Here is a 21372-nt window from a genome sequence, read left to right as displayed (position 1 = left end):
TGTTTCTGACAAGTCTAAGGGATGCTATTCTTCACAGTAAATAACAGTGCTTCTGACATCTGGGACACCCATTCCCTAAAATCAGTGAAATAAACAAAACAAAGCAAAACAACAACAACAACAACAAAAGAACCCAACCCACAACCACCATCACCCCAAACAAATAAAAAAATAAATGAAATAAAAAAAATTAAAAAAATTAAAAATGAATAAAAAAAATAAAAAAATAAAAATATAACTGAATATGATAAATTTTTAAAATAATCCACAAAATGATAACATTCTAAGCAAGATTTTCACGGGTAGTTAGGTAAAGTGACGGTGTTTGATGTATGAGTATTGCCAAAAGCACGCAATTAATTATTTTATTTTAATTCAATGGACGCTGATTCAATCTAGTGAACATTAAAAGCGTTTGTGCTCAAGGCATCACATGCTTTGAGTCGCTTGAAGTACAAAACACATCGTGTAACGTTAAAACTGATTCGTACGTAGTGAATCGTTATTAATTGTTTTTCCGCAATATAACTACTGAGGTCATTCATGCGATGATGTTATGCCAAGACGCTTATCACATTTCCACAGAACACTGGATCATTACATCTTCAACAATCATTTATATACCACCTATTATGCATGTATCGAAAATCTGTCACTCCGCTCATAACATTAGAGGCTTAGACACTGAAACGAAGCCCTGTTACTTAATCCCAGCGGCTCGACAAAGGCACGGCTAATCCCAATCCGTGTGCAGTTCTGAGGAAAAGGGGGTTTAGTAGTCATGGTAGGGTTTAACAGGACTTCAAGGACGCCCCTAACCCGGGTAGACAGAAACCACCCAGTGAGCTGTTCACATTGCCGGGTGTCGGGGAACGACGGGGCTTCGGGACTAACTTGATTATTGATTTTTTCGAGAATATATATCTTATCGATTTAAACATGGCTTGTAGAGTGACAGGTGCTACATGATCCTTCGGTGAAACTATCTAGTTGGTGCATGGTTTTACGGGACGTGACTATTTCATGGAAGTGCACTGGAATATTGGCTAGCATAGATGTGCATTTTCTCCATTCTTCTTGCATGGGGACGTTGTATCTCAAGGAAAGTTAGTGTTTTGTGAGCGGAGACAACGTTATAAGGCAGCTGGGAGATTGTGCAGGGAACGGTACATCGAAATAACACAAAGAAGGCTAGACTGTGCATGCTAAGAGAAATCGAAGTGATTCAGTTTCTAGGAACACTAGACAGTTTTTGTCTAGAAGAGGCGATTAACTCCCAAAGAAGACTTGACTGCATTGTTAAAAGGACGCAAGGACTAGACAGCATTGCTGGAAAAGTCTTTATACTCTCTCGAGAAAAAGTAGACACTGATTGTGTCTTAAAGGCGAGATTCACTTCCAAGGAAGACTTGGCAGTGTTGTTTAAAAGAAGACTAGGTAGTGCTGCTGAAAGAGCGCGAAGTATTCGCTGGGATGTCTAGAGAGTGTTGCTTGAGAAAACGTGAGTAACATTTAAGTAAGCGTCCACAGTATTGGTCTTTGAGGCGTCTCAAGGAAGACTATAAAGAGTGTGGACGAGACCCGTGTTGAAAAGATTCCGTGTCCAGCGAGACTAGATAGACCGAGTTGTTTGACAAGAACTGTTTTAACTCTGAAAGAAGACAATAAACATTTGGTATTGCAGATTCAGTTCACTATCCCAGTCTCCTAGGAGACAAAATACTTTTTGAAAGCGTGGAAGACAAGCTCGTATCAAGGCATTTGGATTGAAGGAGATACCACGTACACCATTTGTAGGGTAGTGTCTTTCGAATGGTCAAGGGCGTCTGGGACTTGAAACCATTTTATATTCATGAGAAATACTCGTTCACTTCACTGCCGAGTGTCTTTGTCTAATAGAGGTCTTGTCGTTCAGCTACTTAATATATTGCAAGGAAACCAGATAATTGCAATTCAATCTGAAGTGAAGGATTGCGCATCAAGCAGGTCATCCATTTGCGAAGACGAAGGCACTAAACAATCGTTATAGGAAATATACAATTTATCTTCAGTTCTTCGCTCCACCCCTCCAGATCACAGAGAATATAAAGCCCAATTAAGAGTCTTCAGTTTGAGGCCATGACGTCCAGAAGTTCCAGCCCGAACAAGACGTATTTGCGACAGAATACGGAAACTCCCGAACGAGTGGTTGACATCGGCGCCAGAGGGGCAGGCAGCGTTTACCTCCCTTGTTTCAGCTCTCCGCCTCGACTACGCAGATCCAAATCGGCCTCCACCTCCTTGATCAGTTTCGGATCTTCCAGTTTGCTGACGTCTGCTGACAGAAGGAAGCCCAAACTGCTCACGTCTGTCGTGTACGAGCGGGAGGTTGCAGACATCGTCAACAGACTTCGACGTCCGACAATCTCGACGAGACGCAAAACAGTGAAACTTTATCCCAATTTGGGGTATGTCGACATGAACTTCTACTCGTGGAGGAACATGCACCTGTACAAGGACTACCAGAGGACTATCTTCAACGACAAAGGCGCAGTCAAACCATCGTTCAGAAGATGCGGGGCAAGGAATTCTTGGATGTAACGTATACGAATATCATAACTTTGTTCCGTCAGTCAGGTGAGGGTGCGGCGCGATAGCCCAGTGGTTAAAGATCGAGTTCCTCCGTCACGCAGAATACCCATATATGAGTAAAATGTCTGACGCATATTTCCTGTGTTCTGTTTTGCTGCGATATTGCTGCGATATTGCTATAATCGGCAAAAAACATACTCATTCTGAAAGGTGATGTTGGTTTATGATTCCATATCAAATTTGCAGGTATTTCTAACGCCTTTGTTTGAAGCCCATTTCCGTTGTCCCCCGCCGTGATATTGCTGGAATGTTGCTAAAAGCGGCGTAAAACCATATTCACTCACTTTACCGATTTTATTTTTAATAAAACAAATATTTTCTCAAAAGTAAGGAGAGAGGTGAAATGTCATTTTATTAAATATTATTTGGCAAAGAATGCCTACAAACAGAAATGGACATACACAGAAATCGGATTAAAATACTTTCATCACCTGTGAAAATCTTCTGTTAAAGACACAGGACATCTGAAAGGTATTTTTATTGCATACACAAACAACGTTCCCATTTAATGTTTCTATGAAGCGGAAAGTTATTAGGCCACGCCCACCATTTCTTGACTGGCTGAGTGTAAGATGGGCGGGGTTTGAGTTGCAATATTACGTCGATATGTGTCACTGATTCAGTATTCGTGTTTACGGTATTTGTGTGCTATTGATTAAACAGGCAATCAATGGATTTCATATTGTTGATTTTTTTATTTATAAAGATTGATGTCATGATATTATATGTGTATGGAGACACGCAAACAGGTTTGCACATATTACGTAAGGCCTGGTTAAAATAGTTATTTAAACTCAAAAGCCAGAACCAAAGGCGTTTTGTCTGCATCTAGAAACGGTTATAACCCTTTAGTCATACACCCATTTCTCATACGGCCAATAGTCATACGGAACGAACCGGATTAATTAAAACAACAAGGATCATCCTCCCCTACGATACAATAGACTCGGCCACATTTCTTGCGTGAGAGTGAATGAGTGAGTTTAGTTTTACGCCGCACTCAGCAATATTCCAGCTATATGGTGGCGGTCTGTAAATAATCGAGTCTGGACCAGACAATCCAGTGATCAACAGCATGAACATCAATCTGCACAATTGGGAACTGATGACATGTGTCAACCAAGCCAGCGAGCCTGGCCTCCCGATCCCGTTAGTCGCCTCTTGCGACAAGCATGGGTTACTGAAGGTTCATTCTAACCCGCACCTTCACGGGTTCGAGAATAACTAAACATTTATTAAGGAAAACCAAGTTGTATGGATAGTCAACTTCTTTATTGCCATACAACTTGGTTTTCCTTCATCTGTACAACTTCTAAAATGCCTCTCAAAGAAGTTACACATATATTGAGCTAAGACCGCAGTAAAATCAGGAAGTACGGAAGAAATGTTTTATATACATCTGTATTTATACTTGTTACAAAGATAAATAAAATCTGCCTGTTAAATGTCTTTTTGTGGTCGTTTCATATGGGTGCTAAGGGTTCATATGTAAGAGCAATTAACCATTTTTAAGGCGTATAACTAATGGGTCGTGTGACTAATGGGATGCTTCCTTTAGAAACCGGGCTTATGTTTAGAAACAACTCACTCCGTATGGCAGAATATCTTTCACTCTGTCTGTCTCTCTGTCTCTCTCGCTCTCTGTCTCTGTCTGTCTGTCTGTCTCTGTCTCTCTCTCTCTCCCAGATGTTTACAAAGTGCACGGTTTGATTCTCTGATTTGAAGCACTATTACAGATTTCTGGCGAAATGACGCATAAGATGGTTTGAGTTAACATCCCATGAAAACCTCACATCACGCGCGCGCACACCACACACACACACGTACGTATATGTCTATGTATGTCTATATCTTATCTATATTGATCTATCTGTGTGTGTAAGTGTGTGCATGTCTAAACATCTCTCTATATAATGTAGTCTCTTCTTAGTGATGTGTAATGTCATACTGATGTTGGAATATTCTGTAAATCGGAAATGACAGGCATCAATGTGTATCCTGTGATATAAGGAGAGATACAAGTGCCAACACTCGGAAGATGCTGTAAAGTTTCGTGGAAGCTAAGTCACGCATTGAAAAAGTGCGAGTGGTCTATATAAACAGTTCTACAGCCAAGGTATTTCTGTGCTCACTTCGGCGTCAGCAGGAAGAACGCGTAATCCGGAGCTCCGTGAACGTAAGCTTGTCAGTTAGCAATGTTATTGTTCGGTTTAAAAGTGATATTATTTTCTGTAAATAGTTAATTTGTTTGCTTGTTGGATGTTGACACGGCCGGCAGTGTTGCAAATGCTAGAATGCCTACTCCTTCGGGGTTCAAGTGAGTGAGTTTAGTTTTATGCCGCTTTTAGCAGTATTCAGCAATATCAGGGCGGGGGACACCACAGACGGCCTTCAGACATTGTACCCATGTGAGGAATCGAACTCGGGTCTTTGACGTGACGAGCGAACGCTATAACCATTAGACTACCTACCTGACAACACCCTTGGGGTACAATCAAGCACGTCCCCGAGTCTGGCGATCTGCTCAGTCAGTCAGTCAGACACAACAAGCATTGGTTTCCAGGGGTGTAATCCAACCCGATATCATTACAGGGCAGACAGGATTGTGTCACGTGTGCATTACTGAAAAGGATTGTGTGATGTCGGTGTTTTTTTGTAATGGAATGTGTGACGCTTGTATTGCTTTACTGTAATGGTTGTATGACGTTTGTGTTGCAATACTGAAAGGGATTGATGACGTCAATGCTGCATTATTGTAAGGGATTGTATGACGTCATTGCTGCGTTATTCTAATGGATTGTATGGCGTTAGTGATGCATTATTGTAAGGGATTGTATGACGTCATTGCTGCGTTATTCTAATGGATTGTATGGCGTCAGTCTAGCAATATTGTAATGGATCGTGTGACATTTGTGTTGTATCACTGTGACGGATCGTATGACGTTAGTGCTGCATTATTGCAGTGGATTGTGTGACGCCAGTGTAGCTTTGTTGTAATAGATGTGTGATGTTTGTGGTGCATTACCGTAATGGATTGTATGACGTTAGTGTTGCATTATTGTAATGGATTGTGTGACATTTGTGTTGCATCACTGTGTCGGATCGTATGACGTTATTGCTGCATTATTGCAGTGGATTGTATGACGTCAGTGTTGAATTATTAATGGATTGTATGACGTCACTGTTGCATTATTGTAATGGATTGTATGACGTTAATGATGCATTATTGCAGTGGATTGTATGACGTCAGTGTTGAATTATTTAATGGATTGTATTACGTCACTGTTGCATTATTGTAATGGCTTGTATGGCGTTAGTGATGCATTATTGTAATGGCTTGTATGACGTCAGTGTTTAATGTTTTTAATGGATTGTATGGCGTCAGTGTAGCATTCATGTAATGGATTGTGTGACGTTTGTGTTATACTTATATTGTGAACTGTATGATTGATGACATGAGCTTGTAGAGTTATAATCCTCATTTATGTTCAAAAAACTGAAATCGTTGTCACGGGGTTATCAAGAAGTAGGAAACAGATATCGGTCTGGCTGACATAGATGGAGAGTGAGTGAGTAAATACTGCTATTTGCAGCGATCACAAAGATGGGAAATACACGTGACTATTACTTCGAGTGAGTGAAGCATGGCCACCAAATGACACATTTTCAGTCTTGCTGTTTGAAATATTATCACCTCAGCAAGGCATCCAACCAATCTGTATTACAACAGAACAGATCAAAATAGTTCTGAGTGAGAGAGCTGGATTTTAGCAACATTCCGGCAATATCACGGCGGGGAACAACAGGAATGGGTTGTGCCCATGTGGGGAATCGAACCCTGGCCTTCGGCGTGACGAGCGAACGCTTTAACCACTAGGCTACCCCACGCACCAAAATAGTTCTGAAGGGACATATTCCTTATATGGTATTTGCTAACAACATAATTTGATCTGCTCATTATTAATTTTCTAAATGCGCAAATATGCAATCAGATTTATTCCATGAGTTGTCAGTGTGTTCTTTCTTTGACCGGGAACAGTCTCCAAGAGAATTATAATGACAACCTTCGGAATACGGAGCGATGTTTCTTACTGTTACATTATTTGTTTCTATTCACTGATAAACCTTTGTGACGTTCAGACAGTAACACCGGGTGTCTGAACAGTTCCTTTTCTTCCAACATTTTCAAAATTAGTCAACCACTGTTAAACATGAGTCACACAAAAATGCGTGAAGGCCTTGAGTTACTCTTGGCCTTCAGTAGCGTTAGAGATAGGTTCATTATTATTAAAGGCCTATAGGCCTATGCCACGTTTCTATAGCGCGCTGTTTGCACTACTTCTATATTAATCTAACTCGCTTCACAAATTGTTTTTCACTTGGTCATAATTATTACCCACATGGGAAGGAGGACTCAGGGTAGTATTTTTCCTGCAAGTTCAAAGGGAGGTTACACTTTTTGGTGAACGTTGATTGGCTGTTTTAGAAAACAAAACAACCAATCAACGCGGGGATTCTCCATATCGCGGGTTTCCTTATAGAAAATGTCGTTTTCATTTTAGCGTTGTTTAGGTCGAAAACTGATATGGGTAATAAAAACAATAACCAAGGCAACACGTGACGGGGAATGACTTATTATCTTTCCCTCGTTATATTAATTACGTAATTCCAAGGCTCGAGAATTACGTAATTGATATAACTCAGGAAAGATAATCTGTCATTCCCCGTCACTCGTTAGTTATTGTCTAAGTCACAACATCCTGCCAATAAACACTTTACTACCATGTGAGCAGCGTGCGAAATAGTTTCCAAATTTTGCTATGCCTGAAAGTTACTGGCCCACAAAATAATTCACTAGCCGGAAATTTGAATGTAGACACGGGTTTCACCATTAAGCTGCTAATATGATGAACATTTTTATTATCTATTATAACAGAGTCAGATAGAGTGATATATTTACAAAATGACCCCATGAAAATTCACCAGCCGTTCGGGTCAGTGACTGTGGAGATTACTGGCCCGACTGGATTTTTACTAGCCACGGGCTAGCGGGCCAGTGGCTATTTTCACATGTGAGTTAATGATGAAGCATACAGTGGATTCTCACACCGTTATCAAGCTAACTGTTGCATGCTTCATTGTTAACTCGCCAACTGAAAGAATGCCGATCAAACAATTGCCTAGTCTACTAAAGGGCAAGTGAAATGGACGCACATTGTTTTCTTATAGTTCAATGGTATGGGTGTCCTTTCAAGTCAAGTCCAGTTACCCCAGTTTGTTTCAACGTATTGTAATACGAAAGTACTGACTGACTGAGTTTGGTTTTACGCCGCTTTTAGCAATATTCCAGCAACATCACGGCGGGGGACACCAGAAATGGGCTTCACATTGTGCCCATGTGGGGATTCGAACCCGGGTCTTTGGCTTGACGAGCCAACGCTTTAACCATTAGGCTACCCCACCTCCCCTAATACGAAAGTAGTTATTGAAACGAGAGTGTCGGAAATTTATTTGGTTATCAGAAGCCAATCATTCACCAGGTCTGTAATGCAGATATAACTTGCGATCTGAAATTTCAGTACGTTCAGTTCTAAGTACCGCCATGCCCATCCCCGACGTCTTACAAAAGGAAACTGACCCGTGAAGATTCAGGTTAGATTTGACCTTCAGCAACCCATGCTAGAGGCGACTAATGGGTGGTGAGACTCGCTGACTTGGTTGACACATGTTTTAGTATCCCAATTGCGTAGATCGATGTCATGCTGTTTGTCACTGGATTGTCTGGTCCAAACATAAATATTTACAAACCGCCGTATAGCTGGAATATTGCTTCGTGTGTCGCTAAGCAACAAACAAAAAAACAGATGGATAATTTAAATTATATTCAATGTTCTCTTACTCTAAGCTGTCTATATCCCTTTCCAGCAGTAAAGTTTCGCAGCTCATTATGGAGGATGAGCTGTCTCAGAATTCCGAAACAGAATCAATGTCGACGCTACGAAGAGGCGAATATGGAGATCCTAAGACAGTTTATAGCACGACAGACTCTGACAATTACAGAAATCATTCCGTTTCATCATTACAATCAGTTGCGATTGAGGTAGAACCCCTTTCACAACAATTGCAGATTGGCATGCCTGTCGCTCCTCCCCTCTCAGAAGGAAAGAAATATCACGTCTTCTTTTCTTATGAAATTACTGACCGAAAGTGGGTGGAACAGATTACCAACAAATTGGAGTCACCAGACTTTGGCTTCAAATGCAGCGTCCACGAGAGAGATTTTCATGGGGGCAAGCGTATCATTGAAAACATCACTGAACACATCCGTCTGTCGGAGAAGACGGTGTTGGTGCTGTCTCCCGACTTCCTACAGAGTCACTGGTGCATGTTTGAGATTGAGATGGGGATGATCCTGGGTATGGAGGAGAGCCAGCTGCTGGTGGTGCCTGTGATGGTGAAGCAGTGCCCTGTACCTGACAGTATCAAGACCCTCACCTACATCGACGCAACTCCTGGCAATGACTGGTGGCAGAGGTTCATTGGGGCCATAGTTTCTAGAGGTATTCTTAATCCATACTGGCAAAACGTTAATAACAGATATTTAGGCCTCTATTTTTTAGGAATTGGTATACGGATTCTTTTCCCTGAGCATCTTATCCCATGGTCAAAATAAAATTAAAATTACATCAAAATTAAATAAAACCACGGTGGTTAGCGATGTTTTGGGCATGAAGTTCTGTGTGAAAAGAAATATAGTACATCAAAGATTCTGTGACAAAAAAATGTGCTCTACACTGCGTGGAGTGCCACCTCTCTATCTACCTATCTATCTTAGATTCCGATATGATATTATTATTTTCTTGTCTAACTGTAGGAGCAAACGCCGCCGATATTATAATATACTCTCACAATATTAATGTCTATGTGTACATAAAAGGATTGCTTAGATACAGTACAACCAGAAATTATTGAGAATTTAAAGATTGTAATTTTTTTTTTTTCACTCATTACTCACGTATTAAATGTGAATATTAGCAGAACATAACTCCAGATTCAAAGACAGGTGAACAGTTAGTATTTTGTCAAGTCACCATGGGCAGCAATGCAGGCTTCAATGCGGCGGGGCATACTACTGATCAAAGAAGTTAGAAAGTCGTGGTCCATGCTGTCCCAATATCGGACCACCTCTTCTTTCATTTCAGCAATATTGTCTGATGTTTCTTATTGACACTTTCCTTCATAAGTCCCCAAACATTTTCTATTGGATTTAGGTCAGGGCTATAGCTTGGCCAATCTAGTAATGTCATATTTTGGGTCCGAAACCAGGCCTGCGAATGCTTTGAACGATGTTTTGGGTCGTTGTCCTGCTGGAAAATCAAACAAATTCCATAGAACACGTGAGCAGATGGAAGTAAATGTCCCTCGAGAATATCTGTGTACCGCTCACTGTTCATATTCCCTTCAAATACAGAGGGGCGTTGCCCCTAACACAGATATGCCACCACACACGTTAAATTTCGGACTGTACTTTGGGCGCTGATACAAAGGTTTTTACTTTGTCTGGTCAGAACTTTCATCTGAGAAAATCACATTGTCCCAGTTAACATTTCTATGCTGTAAGCACCAGTTCAACCTTCGCTCCTTTTGTTCAGGTTTCATGATCGGTGATGGAATTCCTCGACTTTTCTGCCAACCCATTGCATGCGGCTCAGTTCTAATTGTCTCCTTACAGACCGCCACAGTTCCTCTATCAATCATATCCAGCCTTAAGTTTTCTAAACTCCTTCGTTTGTTTTTTAGAAACAAGAATACCAAGCCGCCTCCTGTCACCGACAGTCAATTTTCTGGGCCTACCTGCGCCTCCCTGGTGCTCAATGCCATATCCATTTGCAATATTTTTCAAAACACGATAAACAGAGGACAAAGGGATGCCTGTTCTACTTGAAACCACTTTAGCTGATCTGATGTCCTTGTTATAATACTCTAAAATCAACTTCCTCTTCTCTAAATCATCCTGAAAATCACTGAAAATATCGTCTGCTAGCAAGAAAACAAAGGGGGTTAACTCTTCACAATCAAATGATAAAGGATTAACGGAGTTGTCTCTCTTGAATGAAACCAAGCACTTGATAGCTCGTCAAGGTTGTTTATATTAGAAATCCAATTAAACATATTCCTAAAATTCTCAGTAATTTCTGGTCATACTATATATGTGGGGCGCTGGGGTAGCCTAGTGGTTAAAGCATTCGCTTGTCACTCCGAAGACCTTGGTTCGATTCCCCTTATAGGTACAATGTGTGAAGCCCATTTGTGGTGCCCGCCGCCGTGATATTGCTGGAATATTGCTAAAAGCGGCGTAAAGTAAAAATAACTCACTGGACACATATAACATACACAACACACACTATATATTATATTATATTATACTTACTTTTGGGGACTGACACATTGTGGCACAGTTTGCATAATTTTGTACCTTTTTGTACATAAAATATGGAAAGATATTTCGTATAGATGGAATAACACTGTTATGTAGAAGGTATAATCTGAGATATTTCTTTCTTTTTAGACGATCTCCTCAGCAACTACACTGGCACCAGAGACGTGACGGTCCGGCCTAGATATGGTGAGAAGTTGATTCTACAGTATTATGTATACACCGTCCATGCAGAGGTTTTGAACAGCACTTCGACGTGATACACATACAGGCAAGCATTTATGGACTCAAGCCCCAAAATTCATCTGATGGAGGAGGAAGAATATACTTTTAAACGTCGTGTCCATCAAAATAAAGAAGTTGACATCCATAACCGCTTGCCTTACAGTCCATACAAACCAAAATACATACAAAGGTCCTTTAAAATACATGTTTCCCATGTTTTACATAAATCAGTGACAAATTTTCATTGGGTGTGACGAATGCTTTGAAAATATTGTGTATATGCCATCAATTTAGTGTTGGCAGAAATAGCCAGAACTTACACTGGAATCACCAGAATACAGGTAATGCTATTTACATTATGGCCGTTTTCAGGTAATATGGAAAAGTTGACCGAAATTGTCTCCAGCTACAAATGTCCATCAGGAGAAGTTATAAGGGCACCGTATGTTCCCGAAGCTTTGCTGAGACCAGGAATACAGGTATATATCTTTCTTCTCTTATTATCATTTGACCCCACAAAGACAATGGAGCAGACGACAACCCATATCATTAGATTCTCAATTCTTCAGCATTCCGAAGGTAGTAACTGGTCCCAATGAATGTTTGGTGGTTATTTTTTATTTAAAAGACCTGTGAGTCATGGAATAACACATACGTGCTTAACATTCATAGGTGAAGTTACAATTCTCTTCTTTGATGAACAATAAAAAAGCTAAACAAACCCCCCAAAGTCCAAGCAAAACAATGCACTGGGGTTGTAACTGGTCCCAATCAGCCTTTGCTCGTTGTAAAAGGCGAATGATTGGATCAGGTACTAGGCTTTTTGACTTGGTCTATTGTGTGTCACCGTACCACACGACGTGGCTCGCTGTTCATAATATCAATCATGTTTTTGACGTTACCATAGCACCAACAAAACACATCTCTAAGAATATCCTTCTTTCGATTTCATTACACTGTCTTGCAACTGCAGACGTTTATATCTGGCAAATTGTCAATTCTCATTTCAGATACCCCCGGAAGAGTTTGACAAGTCATTTGACTTGATCCGCTCCGTAACCTGCTTCTGCAAACATCTCTATGACTTTGGACCTTGCTGTGTACCCATTCTTGTACTGCTACTTTTTACAGGCTTTGTTGCTATGCCAGTTCTGACAATAATTCTATTAAGCCGTATTCCTTTTCACCCACATGTTCCTATCATTACTACCGCTTTTACACTACCTTGGATGGCCTTCACGGCAGGGTTTTTCATTCAGCGACTGATGGTAAGTTCACTTTATTAAATTTTACTGTGAATAACCAAATGAATAGGGTAGCACATATCCCAAGTAGACAATACAAGGGGCAAGCACATGCCTCTCTCATACCATCAAGATCAGCGATTGTGTGAAGCTTAATCTCTCCACCTTATAACGTGTAGAAAGGAAATTCCAACATACCACATTTTGGACACGTGTCACCTTAAGTCTTCGAGCCTTTGGTCGTAGGTTGATGGCGTCCTTCAAAATACTTTTGTTGACAAAACGTGTTTGATGTAATCTTTATCCCCAAAATGACAGATATTTGTGTTTTGAATACCAACAGAGGAAAAGAAGGATGCGGAAAGCACTGACTGAAGCCAACACAATATTTCTGAAATACAACATCATCGTGGGATTCAACATGCAGATGTCTGGGTGTGTTACATCCAGGACGTTTGTGAGTATACCATACACATAAGTTTTGACCCGTGAAGGTCCTGGTTAGAATGTACCTTGGCTACAATATTCTTTGATAACAAAGCATTACCAATACAGTCACCATGTACAGTAAACATGTTATTCTTTATATCATAAATTTGAAAGCTGTCTTTCTTTCAGTGATGATACCCGTGAAGGTCCGGGTTAGTATATTGATCTTCAGTAACCCATGCTTGTCGTAAGAGGCGACTAGCGGGATCGGGTGGTCAGGCTCGCTGGCTTGGTTGACACGTCATCGGTTCCCAATTGCGCAGATCAATGCTCATGCTCTCGATCACTGGATTGTCTGGTCCAGACTCGATTATTTACAGAACGCCGTCTTATAGCTGCAATATTGCTGAGTGCGGCGTAAAACTAAACTCACTCACTATATAAAGTTTTGTGGCGGTTGGGTAGCCTAGTGGTTAAAGCGTTGCTCGTCACGGCAAAGGTTCGAATCCCCAAATAGGTACAATGTATGAAGCCCATTTCTGGTATCCTCCGCCGTGATATTGCTGGAATATTGCTAACAGCGGCTGAAACACAACTCACTCACTCAGATAAATTTCTTATCATGAACAAAGTTAATTGAGTCATTTAAATATTAGACAAATGTCAGATCAGAACACACGACTGTGTGGGCGTGTAAGTGCGTGCGTGCGTACGTGTGTGCGTACGTGCATATTTCGTAATTAAATGATGAATTTGATTTGCCATGATTGTATTTTTACTGAACCTTTTAGAATCCATTGTGTTATCTCATTGTGTTATCTCATTGTGTTATCTCATTGTGTTATCTCATTATTTAATGTTACAGCTCGAGTTCTGGTTTTACAATCCAACTGATTGCAAGGTAGGTACATATTCGATTACAGAAATTGGAAATACATTTATAATGTCATTAGTACTTTAAAAGTGAGAAAACCGTAGACCCATTTGTGCAATATCGACTTAAACATGAAACCATACATTCAAACCTCATTTACTAAACTGTAACGTGGAACATGTTTTCAGAATTCCTTGGCGGCGTTTCTGGAAGGTAAACACGTCGGAATGAATGCACATGCCTCACAGGTAAGTTGTTCTACTCATATGATGACAGATATCATTAAGGGACGGTGGGGTGGCCTTGTGGTTAACACCAGAAATGGGTTTCACACATTGCACCCATATGTTTGGAATCGAACCCGGGTCTTCATCGCGACGAGCGAACGCTTTACCCACAAGGCTACCGCATCGTCCCTTCCGACAACATCAATTGATTCTCGCTGCATGTTAGACATTAAGGGAAATGTTTCTAAAGTGAAATTCATACCTTGAAAAAGGCGAAGTGTTGTAAACACATTCCAACAGACATCCTGAATGTTTCTCATTAGCGAGGAAGGATCTGGGACTTTCGTATTTGACATGGTCACGAATACAGATGGTGGAAAACACTTTATACTTAGCTAGAAAAACAACAAATAAACAACAAACAAAACTGGATACACACTTATCTTTTTTCTGTTATATGATGTAACTGGTCAAGAATGGAAACAGACTCTGCTTCAATTGACGCTGGGAATTCTAAACTATTGGTAATATTTTCGCTTTGCAAACACAAGTTAAATTAAAGTGATGCGCTGATGAAAGTATCCCGTTTAGCCTAATGATTTGATTTTCTGTTTTTCTTTACACAGGTATATGCATCTCAGCTGATTCACCACCACAGCGTGGGTTACACGTCCGCCTACCAGGAAGGTCAACTGAAGGTCAAACATGGCGTCAGACACGTCCGTAACGCTGCTTGTCTGTGTCAGTACATTGAGGAGAAGTACTGTGAGGGTCGTATAGCTCCACTTGATGTTGTTTGAGGAGAAGTACTACGAGGTCTGATACCTCCACGTTTGGTTATTTGATTGTCTGTACATTAAAGAGATTAGGAGAAGTACTGTGGGGGTCGGATACCTCCACTTGATGTTGTTTGATTGTCTGTACATTGAGGAGAAGTACTGTGGGGGTCGGATACCTCCGCTTGATGTTGTTTGATTTTCTGTACATAGCGGAGAAGTACTTTGGGGGTCGGATACCTCCACTTGATGTTGTTTGAATGTCTGTACATTGAGGAGAAGTACTGTGGGGAACGGATACCTCCGCTTGATGTTTATTGATTGTCTGTACATTAAGGAGAAGTACTGTGGGGAACGGATACCTCCGCTTGATGTTGTTTGATTGTCTGTATATTGAAGAGAAGTACTGTGGGGAACGGATACCTCCGCTTGATGTTTATTGATTGTCTGTACATTGAGGAGAAGTACTGTGGGGACGGATACCTCCGCTTGATGTTGTTTGATTGTCTGTACATTGAGGAGAAGTACTGTGGGGAACGGATACCTCCGCTTGATGTTTATTGATTGTCTGTACATTGAGGAGAAGTACTGTGGGGACGGATACCTCCGCTTGATGTTGTTTGATTGTCTGTATATTGAGGAGAAGTACTGTGGGGGACGGATACCTCCGCTTGATGTTGTTTGATTGTCTGTACATTGAGGAGAAGTACTGTGGGGGACGGATACCTCCACTTGATGTTGTTTGATTGTCTGTACATTGAGGAGAAGTACTGTGGGGGACGGATACCTCCACTTGATGTTGTTTGATTGTCTGTACATTGAGGAGAAGTACTGTGGGGGTCGGATACCTCCACTTGATGTTGTTTGATTGATTGTCTGTACATTGAGGAGAAGTACTGTGGGGTCGGATACCTCCACTTGATGTTGTTTGATTGTCTGTACATTGAGGAGAAGTACTTTGGGGACGGATACCTCCACTTGATGTTTATTGAATGTCTGTACATTGAGGAGAAGTACTGTGGGGACGGATACCTCCGCTTGATGTTGTTTGATTGTCTGTACATTGAGGAGAAGTACTGTGGGGTCGGATACCTCCGCTTGATGTTGTTTGATTGTCTGTATATTGAGGAGAAGTACTGTGGGGGTCGGATACCTGAATTAATGATGTTGTTTGATTGTCTGCACATTGAGGAGAAGTACTGTGTGGGACGGATACCTCCACTTGATGTTGTTTGATTGTCTGCACATTGAGGAGAAGTACTGTGGGGGACGGATACCTCCGCTTGATGTTGTTTGATTGTCTGTACATTGAGGAGAAGTACTGTGTGGGTCGGATACCTCCGCTTGATGTTGTTTGATTGTCTGTATATTGATACTGTGGGGGTCTACCCGCTTGATGTTGTTTGATTGTCTGTATATTGAGGAGAAGTACTGTGGGGGTCGGATACCTCCGCTTGATGTTGTTTGATTGTCTGTATATTGAGGAGAAGTACTGTGGGGGACGGATACCTCCACTTGATGTTGTTTGATTTTCTGTACATTGCGGAGAAGTACTTTGGGGGTCGGATACCTCCACTTGATGTTGTTTGAATGTCTGTACATTGAGGAGAAGTACTGTGGGGAACGGATACCTCCGCTTGATGTTTATTGATTGTCTGTACATTGAGGAGAAGTACTGTGGGGGTCGGATACCTCCGCTTGATGTTGTTTGATTGTCTGTATATTGAGGAGAAGTACTGTGGGGAACGGATACCTCCGCTTGATGTTTATTGATTGTCTGTACATTGAGGAGAAGTACTTTGGGGGACGGATACCTCCACTTGATGTTGTTTGAATGTCTGTACATTGAGGAGAAGTACTGTGGGGAACGGATACCTCCGCTTGATGTTTATTGATTGTCTGTACATTGAGGAGAAGTACTGTGGGGTCGGATACCTCCAGTTGATGTTGTTTGATTGTCTGTACATTGAGGAGAAGTACTTTGGGGGACGGATACCTCCACTTGATGTTTATTTGAATGTCTGTACATTGAGGAGAAGTACTGTGGGGAACGGATACCTCCGCTTGATGTTGTTTGATTGTCTGTACATTGAGGAGAAGTACTGTGGGGTCGGATACCTCCACTTGATGTTGTTTGATTGTCTGTATATTGAGGAGAAGTACTGTGGGGGTCGGATACCTGAGTTAATGATGTTGTTTGATTGTCTGCACATTGAGGAGAAGTACTGTGTTGGACGGATACCTCCACTTGATGTTGTTTGATTGTCTGCACATTGAGGAGAAGTACTGTGGGGACGGATACCTCCGCTTGATGTTGTTTGATTGTCTGTACATAGAGGAGAAGTACTGTGTGGGTCGGATACCTCCGCTTGATGTTGTTTGATTGTCTGTATATTGAGGAGAAGTACTATGGGGGTCGGATACCTCCGCTTGATGTTGTTTGATTGTCTGTATATTGAGGAGAAGTACTGTGGGGGACGGATACCTCCACTTGATGTTGTTTGAATGTCTGTACATTGAGGAGAAGTACTGTGGGGTACGGATACCTGCGCTTGATGTTTATTGATTGTCTGTACATTGAGGAGAAGTACTATGGGGGACGGATACCTCCGCTTGATGTTGTTTGATTGTCTGTATATTGAGGAGAAGTACTGTGGGGAACGGATACCTCCGCTTGATGTTTATTGATTGTCTGTACATTGAGGAGAAGTACTTTGGGGGACGGTTACCTCCACTTGATGTTGTTTGAATGTCTGTACATTGAGGAGAAGTACTGTGGGGAACGGATACCTGCGCTTGATGTTTATTGATTGTCTGTACATTGAGGAGAAGTACTGTGGGGGTCGGATACCTCCGCTTGATGTTGTTTGAATGTCTGTATATTGAGGAGAAGTACTGTGGGGGACGGATACCTCCGCTTGATGTTGTTTGATTGTCTGTATATTGAGGAGAAGTACTGTGGGGGACGGATACCTCCGCTTGATGTTGTTTGATTGTCTGTACATTGAGGAGAAGTACTGTGGGGGACGGATACCTCCACTTGATGTTGTTTGATTTTCTGTACATTGCGGAGAAGTACTTTGGGGGTCGGATACCTCCACTTGATGTTGTTTGAATGTCTGTACACTGAGGAGAAGTACTGTGGGGAACGGATACCTCCGCTTGATGTTTATTGATTGTCTGTACATTGAGGAGAAGTACTGTGGGGGTCGGATACCTCCAGTTGATGTTGTTTGATTGTCTGTACATTGCGGAGAAGTACTTTGGGGGACGGATACCTCCACTTGATGTTTATTGAATGTCTGTACATTGAGGAGAAGTACTGTGGGGAACGGATACCTCCGCTTGATGTTGTTTGATTGTCTGTACATTGAGGAGAAGTACTGTGGGGGTCGGATACCTCCGCTTGATGTTGTTTGATTTTCTGTATATTGAGGAGAAGTACTGTGGGGGTCGGATACCTGAGTTAATGATGTTGTTTGATTGTCTGCACATTGAGGAGAAGTACTGTGTTGGACGGATACCTCCACTTGATGTTGTTTGATTGTCTGCACATTGAGGAGAAGTACTGTGGGGGACGGATACCTCCGCTTGATGTTGTTTGATTGTCTGTACATAGAGGAGAAGTACTGTGTGGGTCGGATACCTCCGCTTGATGTTGTTTGATTGTCTGTATATTGAGGAGAAGTACTATGGGGGTCGGATACCTCCGCTTGATGTTGTTTGATTGTCTGTATATTGAGGAGAAGTACTGTGGGGGACGGATACCTCCACTTGATGTTGTTTGATTTTCTGTACATTGCGGAGAAGTACTTTGGGGTCGGATATCTCCACTTGATGTTGTTTGAATGTCTGTACATTGAGGAGAAGTACTGTGGGGAACGGATACCTGCGCTTGATGTTTATTGATTGTCTGTACATTGAGGAGAAGTACTGTGGGGGTCGGATATCTCCGCTTGATGTTGTTTGATTGTCTGTATATTGAGGAGAAGTACTGTGGGGAACGGATACCTCCGCTTGATGTTTATTGATTGTCTGTACATTGAGGAGAAGTACTTTGGGGGACGGTTACCTCCACTTGATGTTGTTTGAATGTCTGTACATTGAGGAGAAGTACTGTGGGGAACGGATACTTGCGCTTGATGTTTATTGATTGTCTGTACATTGAGGAGAAGTACTATGGGGGTCGGATACCTCCGCTTGATGTTGTTTGAATGTCTGTATATTGAGGAGAAGTACTGTGGGGGACGGATACCTCCACTTGATGTTGTTTGATTTTCTGTACATTGCGGAGAAGTACTTTGGGGGTCGGATATCTCCACTTGATGTTGTTTGAATGTCTGTACATTGAGGAGAAGTACTGTGGGGAACGGATACTTGCGCTTGATGTTTATTGATTGTCTGTACATTGCGGAGAAGTACTATGGGGGTCGGATACCTCCGCTTGATGTTGTTTGATTGTCTGTATATTGAGGAGAAGTACTGTGGGGGTCGGGTACCTGAATTAATGATGTTGTTTGATTGTCTGCACATTGAGGAGAAGTACTGTGTGGGATGGATACCTCCGCTTGATGTTGTTTGATTGTCTGTATATTGAGGAGAAGTACTATGGGGGTCGGATACCTCCGCTTGATGTTGTTTGATTGTCTGTATATTGAGGAGAAGTACTGTGGGGGACGGATACCTCCGCTTGATGTTGTTTGATTGTCTGTATATTGAGGAAAAGTACTGTGGGGGTGCGGATACCTCCGCTTGATGTTGTTTGATTGTCTGTACATAGAGGAGAAGTACTGTGTGGGATGGATACCTCCGCTTGATGTTGTTTGATTGTCTGTACATTGACGATAAGTACTGTGGGGGTGCGGATACCTCCACTTTATGTTGCTTTATTGCCTGTATATTGAGGAGAAGTACTACAGGGTTCAAATAAAATCTCTTTATGTTGTTGTTTGATTGTCTATACGTCTTGGGGACAGACAGACAGACAGACAGATAGATAACACACATCAAGGGCCTAGATCGTTAATGCTTCGCTGACTATTCCGATGAGTCATAGTTAAAACTGCCCCGGAATACAATTTGGACTTGGGTTGAAAGTAGGTGATCGTTTGCTCTATAACTGATATTCTTTACAGTATCTAAAGTCATGGTGTATGGTGTAACTTCTCTTGCTTCTCTTGTAACAGGGTTATTATGAAATTGTACAGACATCAAGCAAAAGTTGGAGATATACCATGTCGAGATATATTTAAGATATTTGATGCTCTTGTTCCTATGGTGTGTTGTGGTGCAGCAGTGTGGTGCACCTCATATTGTAACATTATTGAAAATATGCAGCATAAACTGTGTAAATGGTTTCAGATAATGGGTAAAACAACAAATAATGCCATGGGAGAAGGTGGCAGAACTCCTCTCTAGCTTGTGTATACCACAAGGCCTATTAAATATTGGTGCAGGCTACTGTATTTGGCTGAACACAGACTTTCTCGCCAATGTTATCTAATGCACAAATCAGGCTACGACTCTTCCACATGAGATGCCTATATTAAAAATATTGTGTTTAGAGTTGGATTTCAATATGTGTGGTTAATACAAGATGTGGGAAATGTGAAGATATTTATTTACCTTTTGAAACAAAGATTATTTGACAACCTTGACCAATCATGGTGTAGTTCTGTCAACAGTAGATTCCTTTTGTTATAAATGTTCAATCACTGTTAAATGTAGAAAGTATCTCACACTCCTTATCCCTGTACACCTGAGACTATGCATGACTCGCTTCAGATGTAAGGTTTAAACTTTCAGTAGACTTTGGGAGATACACAAATGTCCCATAGGTTTTAGGTTAGGATTGACGAACATAATGGTAAACGAAGGAAGACGTTTTTATATTGAACGATGCAAGAGAATGTGTCCTCTGTGTAATTTAGATGTGGAAAATGAAATCCATTTTTATATTGTATGTCCTTTATATAAAGATTTGCGTATATAGCTGAATATTATCTATGTAAGCCAACTTCATTATCTTTTAAACTACTTTTCTCATCAACTGACCAGCATGTATTAATAAAGCTGTCGTACTGTATCAATTATGCTTTTATTAAACGTCACAATCTGATATACATTTTTGTAGACGTATTTCACTACTTGTACGTAATTTACTGCCTGTAACATGATTTGATGTTTGGATCACTAATTACTACTTATTGCAACATATGGATAATGTATACTGTACGCAATTGGTATTTGTTGTCCTGAAACTTACAAAAGTTCTATTGAAGATTTGTTCCTGCGATACAGAGGATGTAGGGATAAAAGGCTGTTATTCTAGCCTATTTCGAGTTCGAGTCCCGGAGCATTCCTCTCACATGAACTTTGATACTTAAAACTGAACCTGTGACATTTCTCGGAAACACAACCACATTCATGAAACACGATGTGCACATGCATTACCTGCACCCAGGCCTTGTAAAAGCACAAGGAATTTTGGAACTCAATCACTTTGAGAAAATGCCACACTTGACACAAG

General features: G+C 41.2%; 2 protein-coding genes across 3 annotated transcripts; both read left to right on the top strand.

The window, feature by feature from the left end:
• Positions 1 to 1672: 1672 nt before the first annotated feature.
• LOC124275895 lies at positions 1673 to 2909 on the top strand. The gene has a single exon (XM_046711579.1). It carries the CDS (start codon positions 2119 to 2121, stop codon positions 2578 to 2580), a length of 462 nt encoding a protein of 153 aa, XP_046567535.1. The 5' UTR covers positions 1673 to 2118; the 3' UTR covers positions 2581 to 2909.
• Positions 2910 to 4661: 1752 nt separating this feature from the next.
• Positions 4662 to 15069, top strand: LOC124275904. Of its 2 annotated transcripts, none has more exons than XM_046711588.1 (9): positions 4662 to 4807; positions 8560 to 9191; positions 11201 to 11257; positions 11666 to 11772; positions 12304 to 12561; positions 12881 to 12994; positions 13832 to 13867; positions 14029 to 14088; positions 14694 to 15069. In XM_046711588.1, exons 2-9 carry the CDS (start codon positions 8579 to 8581, stop codon positions 14865 to 14867), a joined length of 1419 nt encoding a protein of 472 aa, XP_046567544.1. In that variant the 5' UTR covers positions 4662 to 4807; positions 8560 to 8578; the 3' UTR covers positions 14868 to 15069. The 2 variants fall into 2 exon arrangements, with proteins under 2 accessions (XP_046567544.1, XP_046567543.1); XM_046711587.1 differs by having other exon boundaries at positions 8557 to 9191.
• Positions 15070 to 21372: the final 6303 nt, after the last annotated feature.

Source organism: Haliotis rubra, unplaced genomic scaffold (assembly GCF_003918875.1).
Source record: "Haliotis rubra isolate DU_JTF1 unplaced genomic scaffold, ASM391887v1 Scf204, whole genome shotgun sequence".
NCBI lineage: Eukaryota > Metazoa > Mollusca > Gastropoda > Lepetellida > Haliotidae > Haliotis > Haliotis rubra.
Note: the sequence above shows the minus strand (reverse complement) of the source record. Positions and strands in the feature narration are given on the sequence as shown.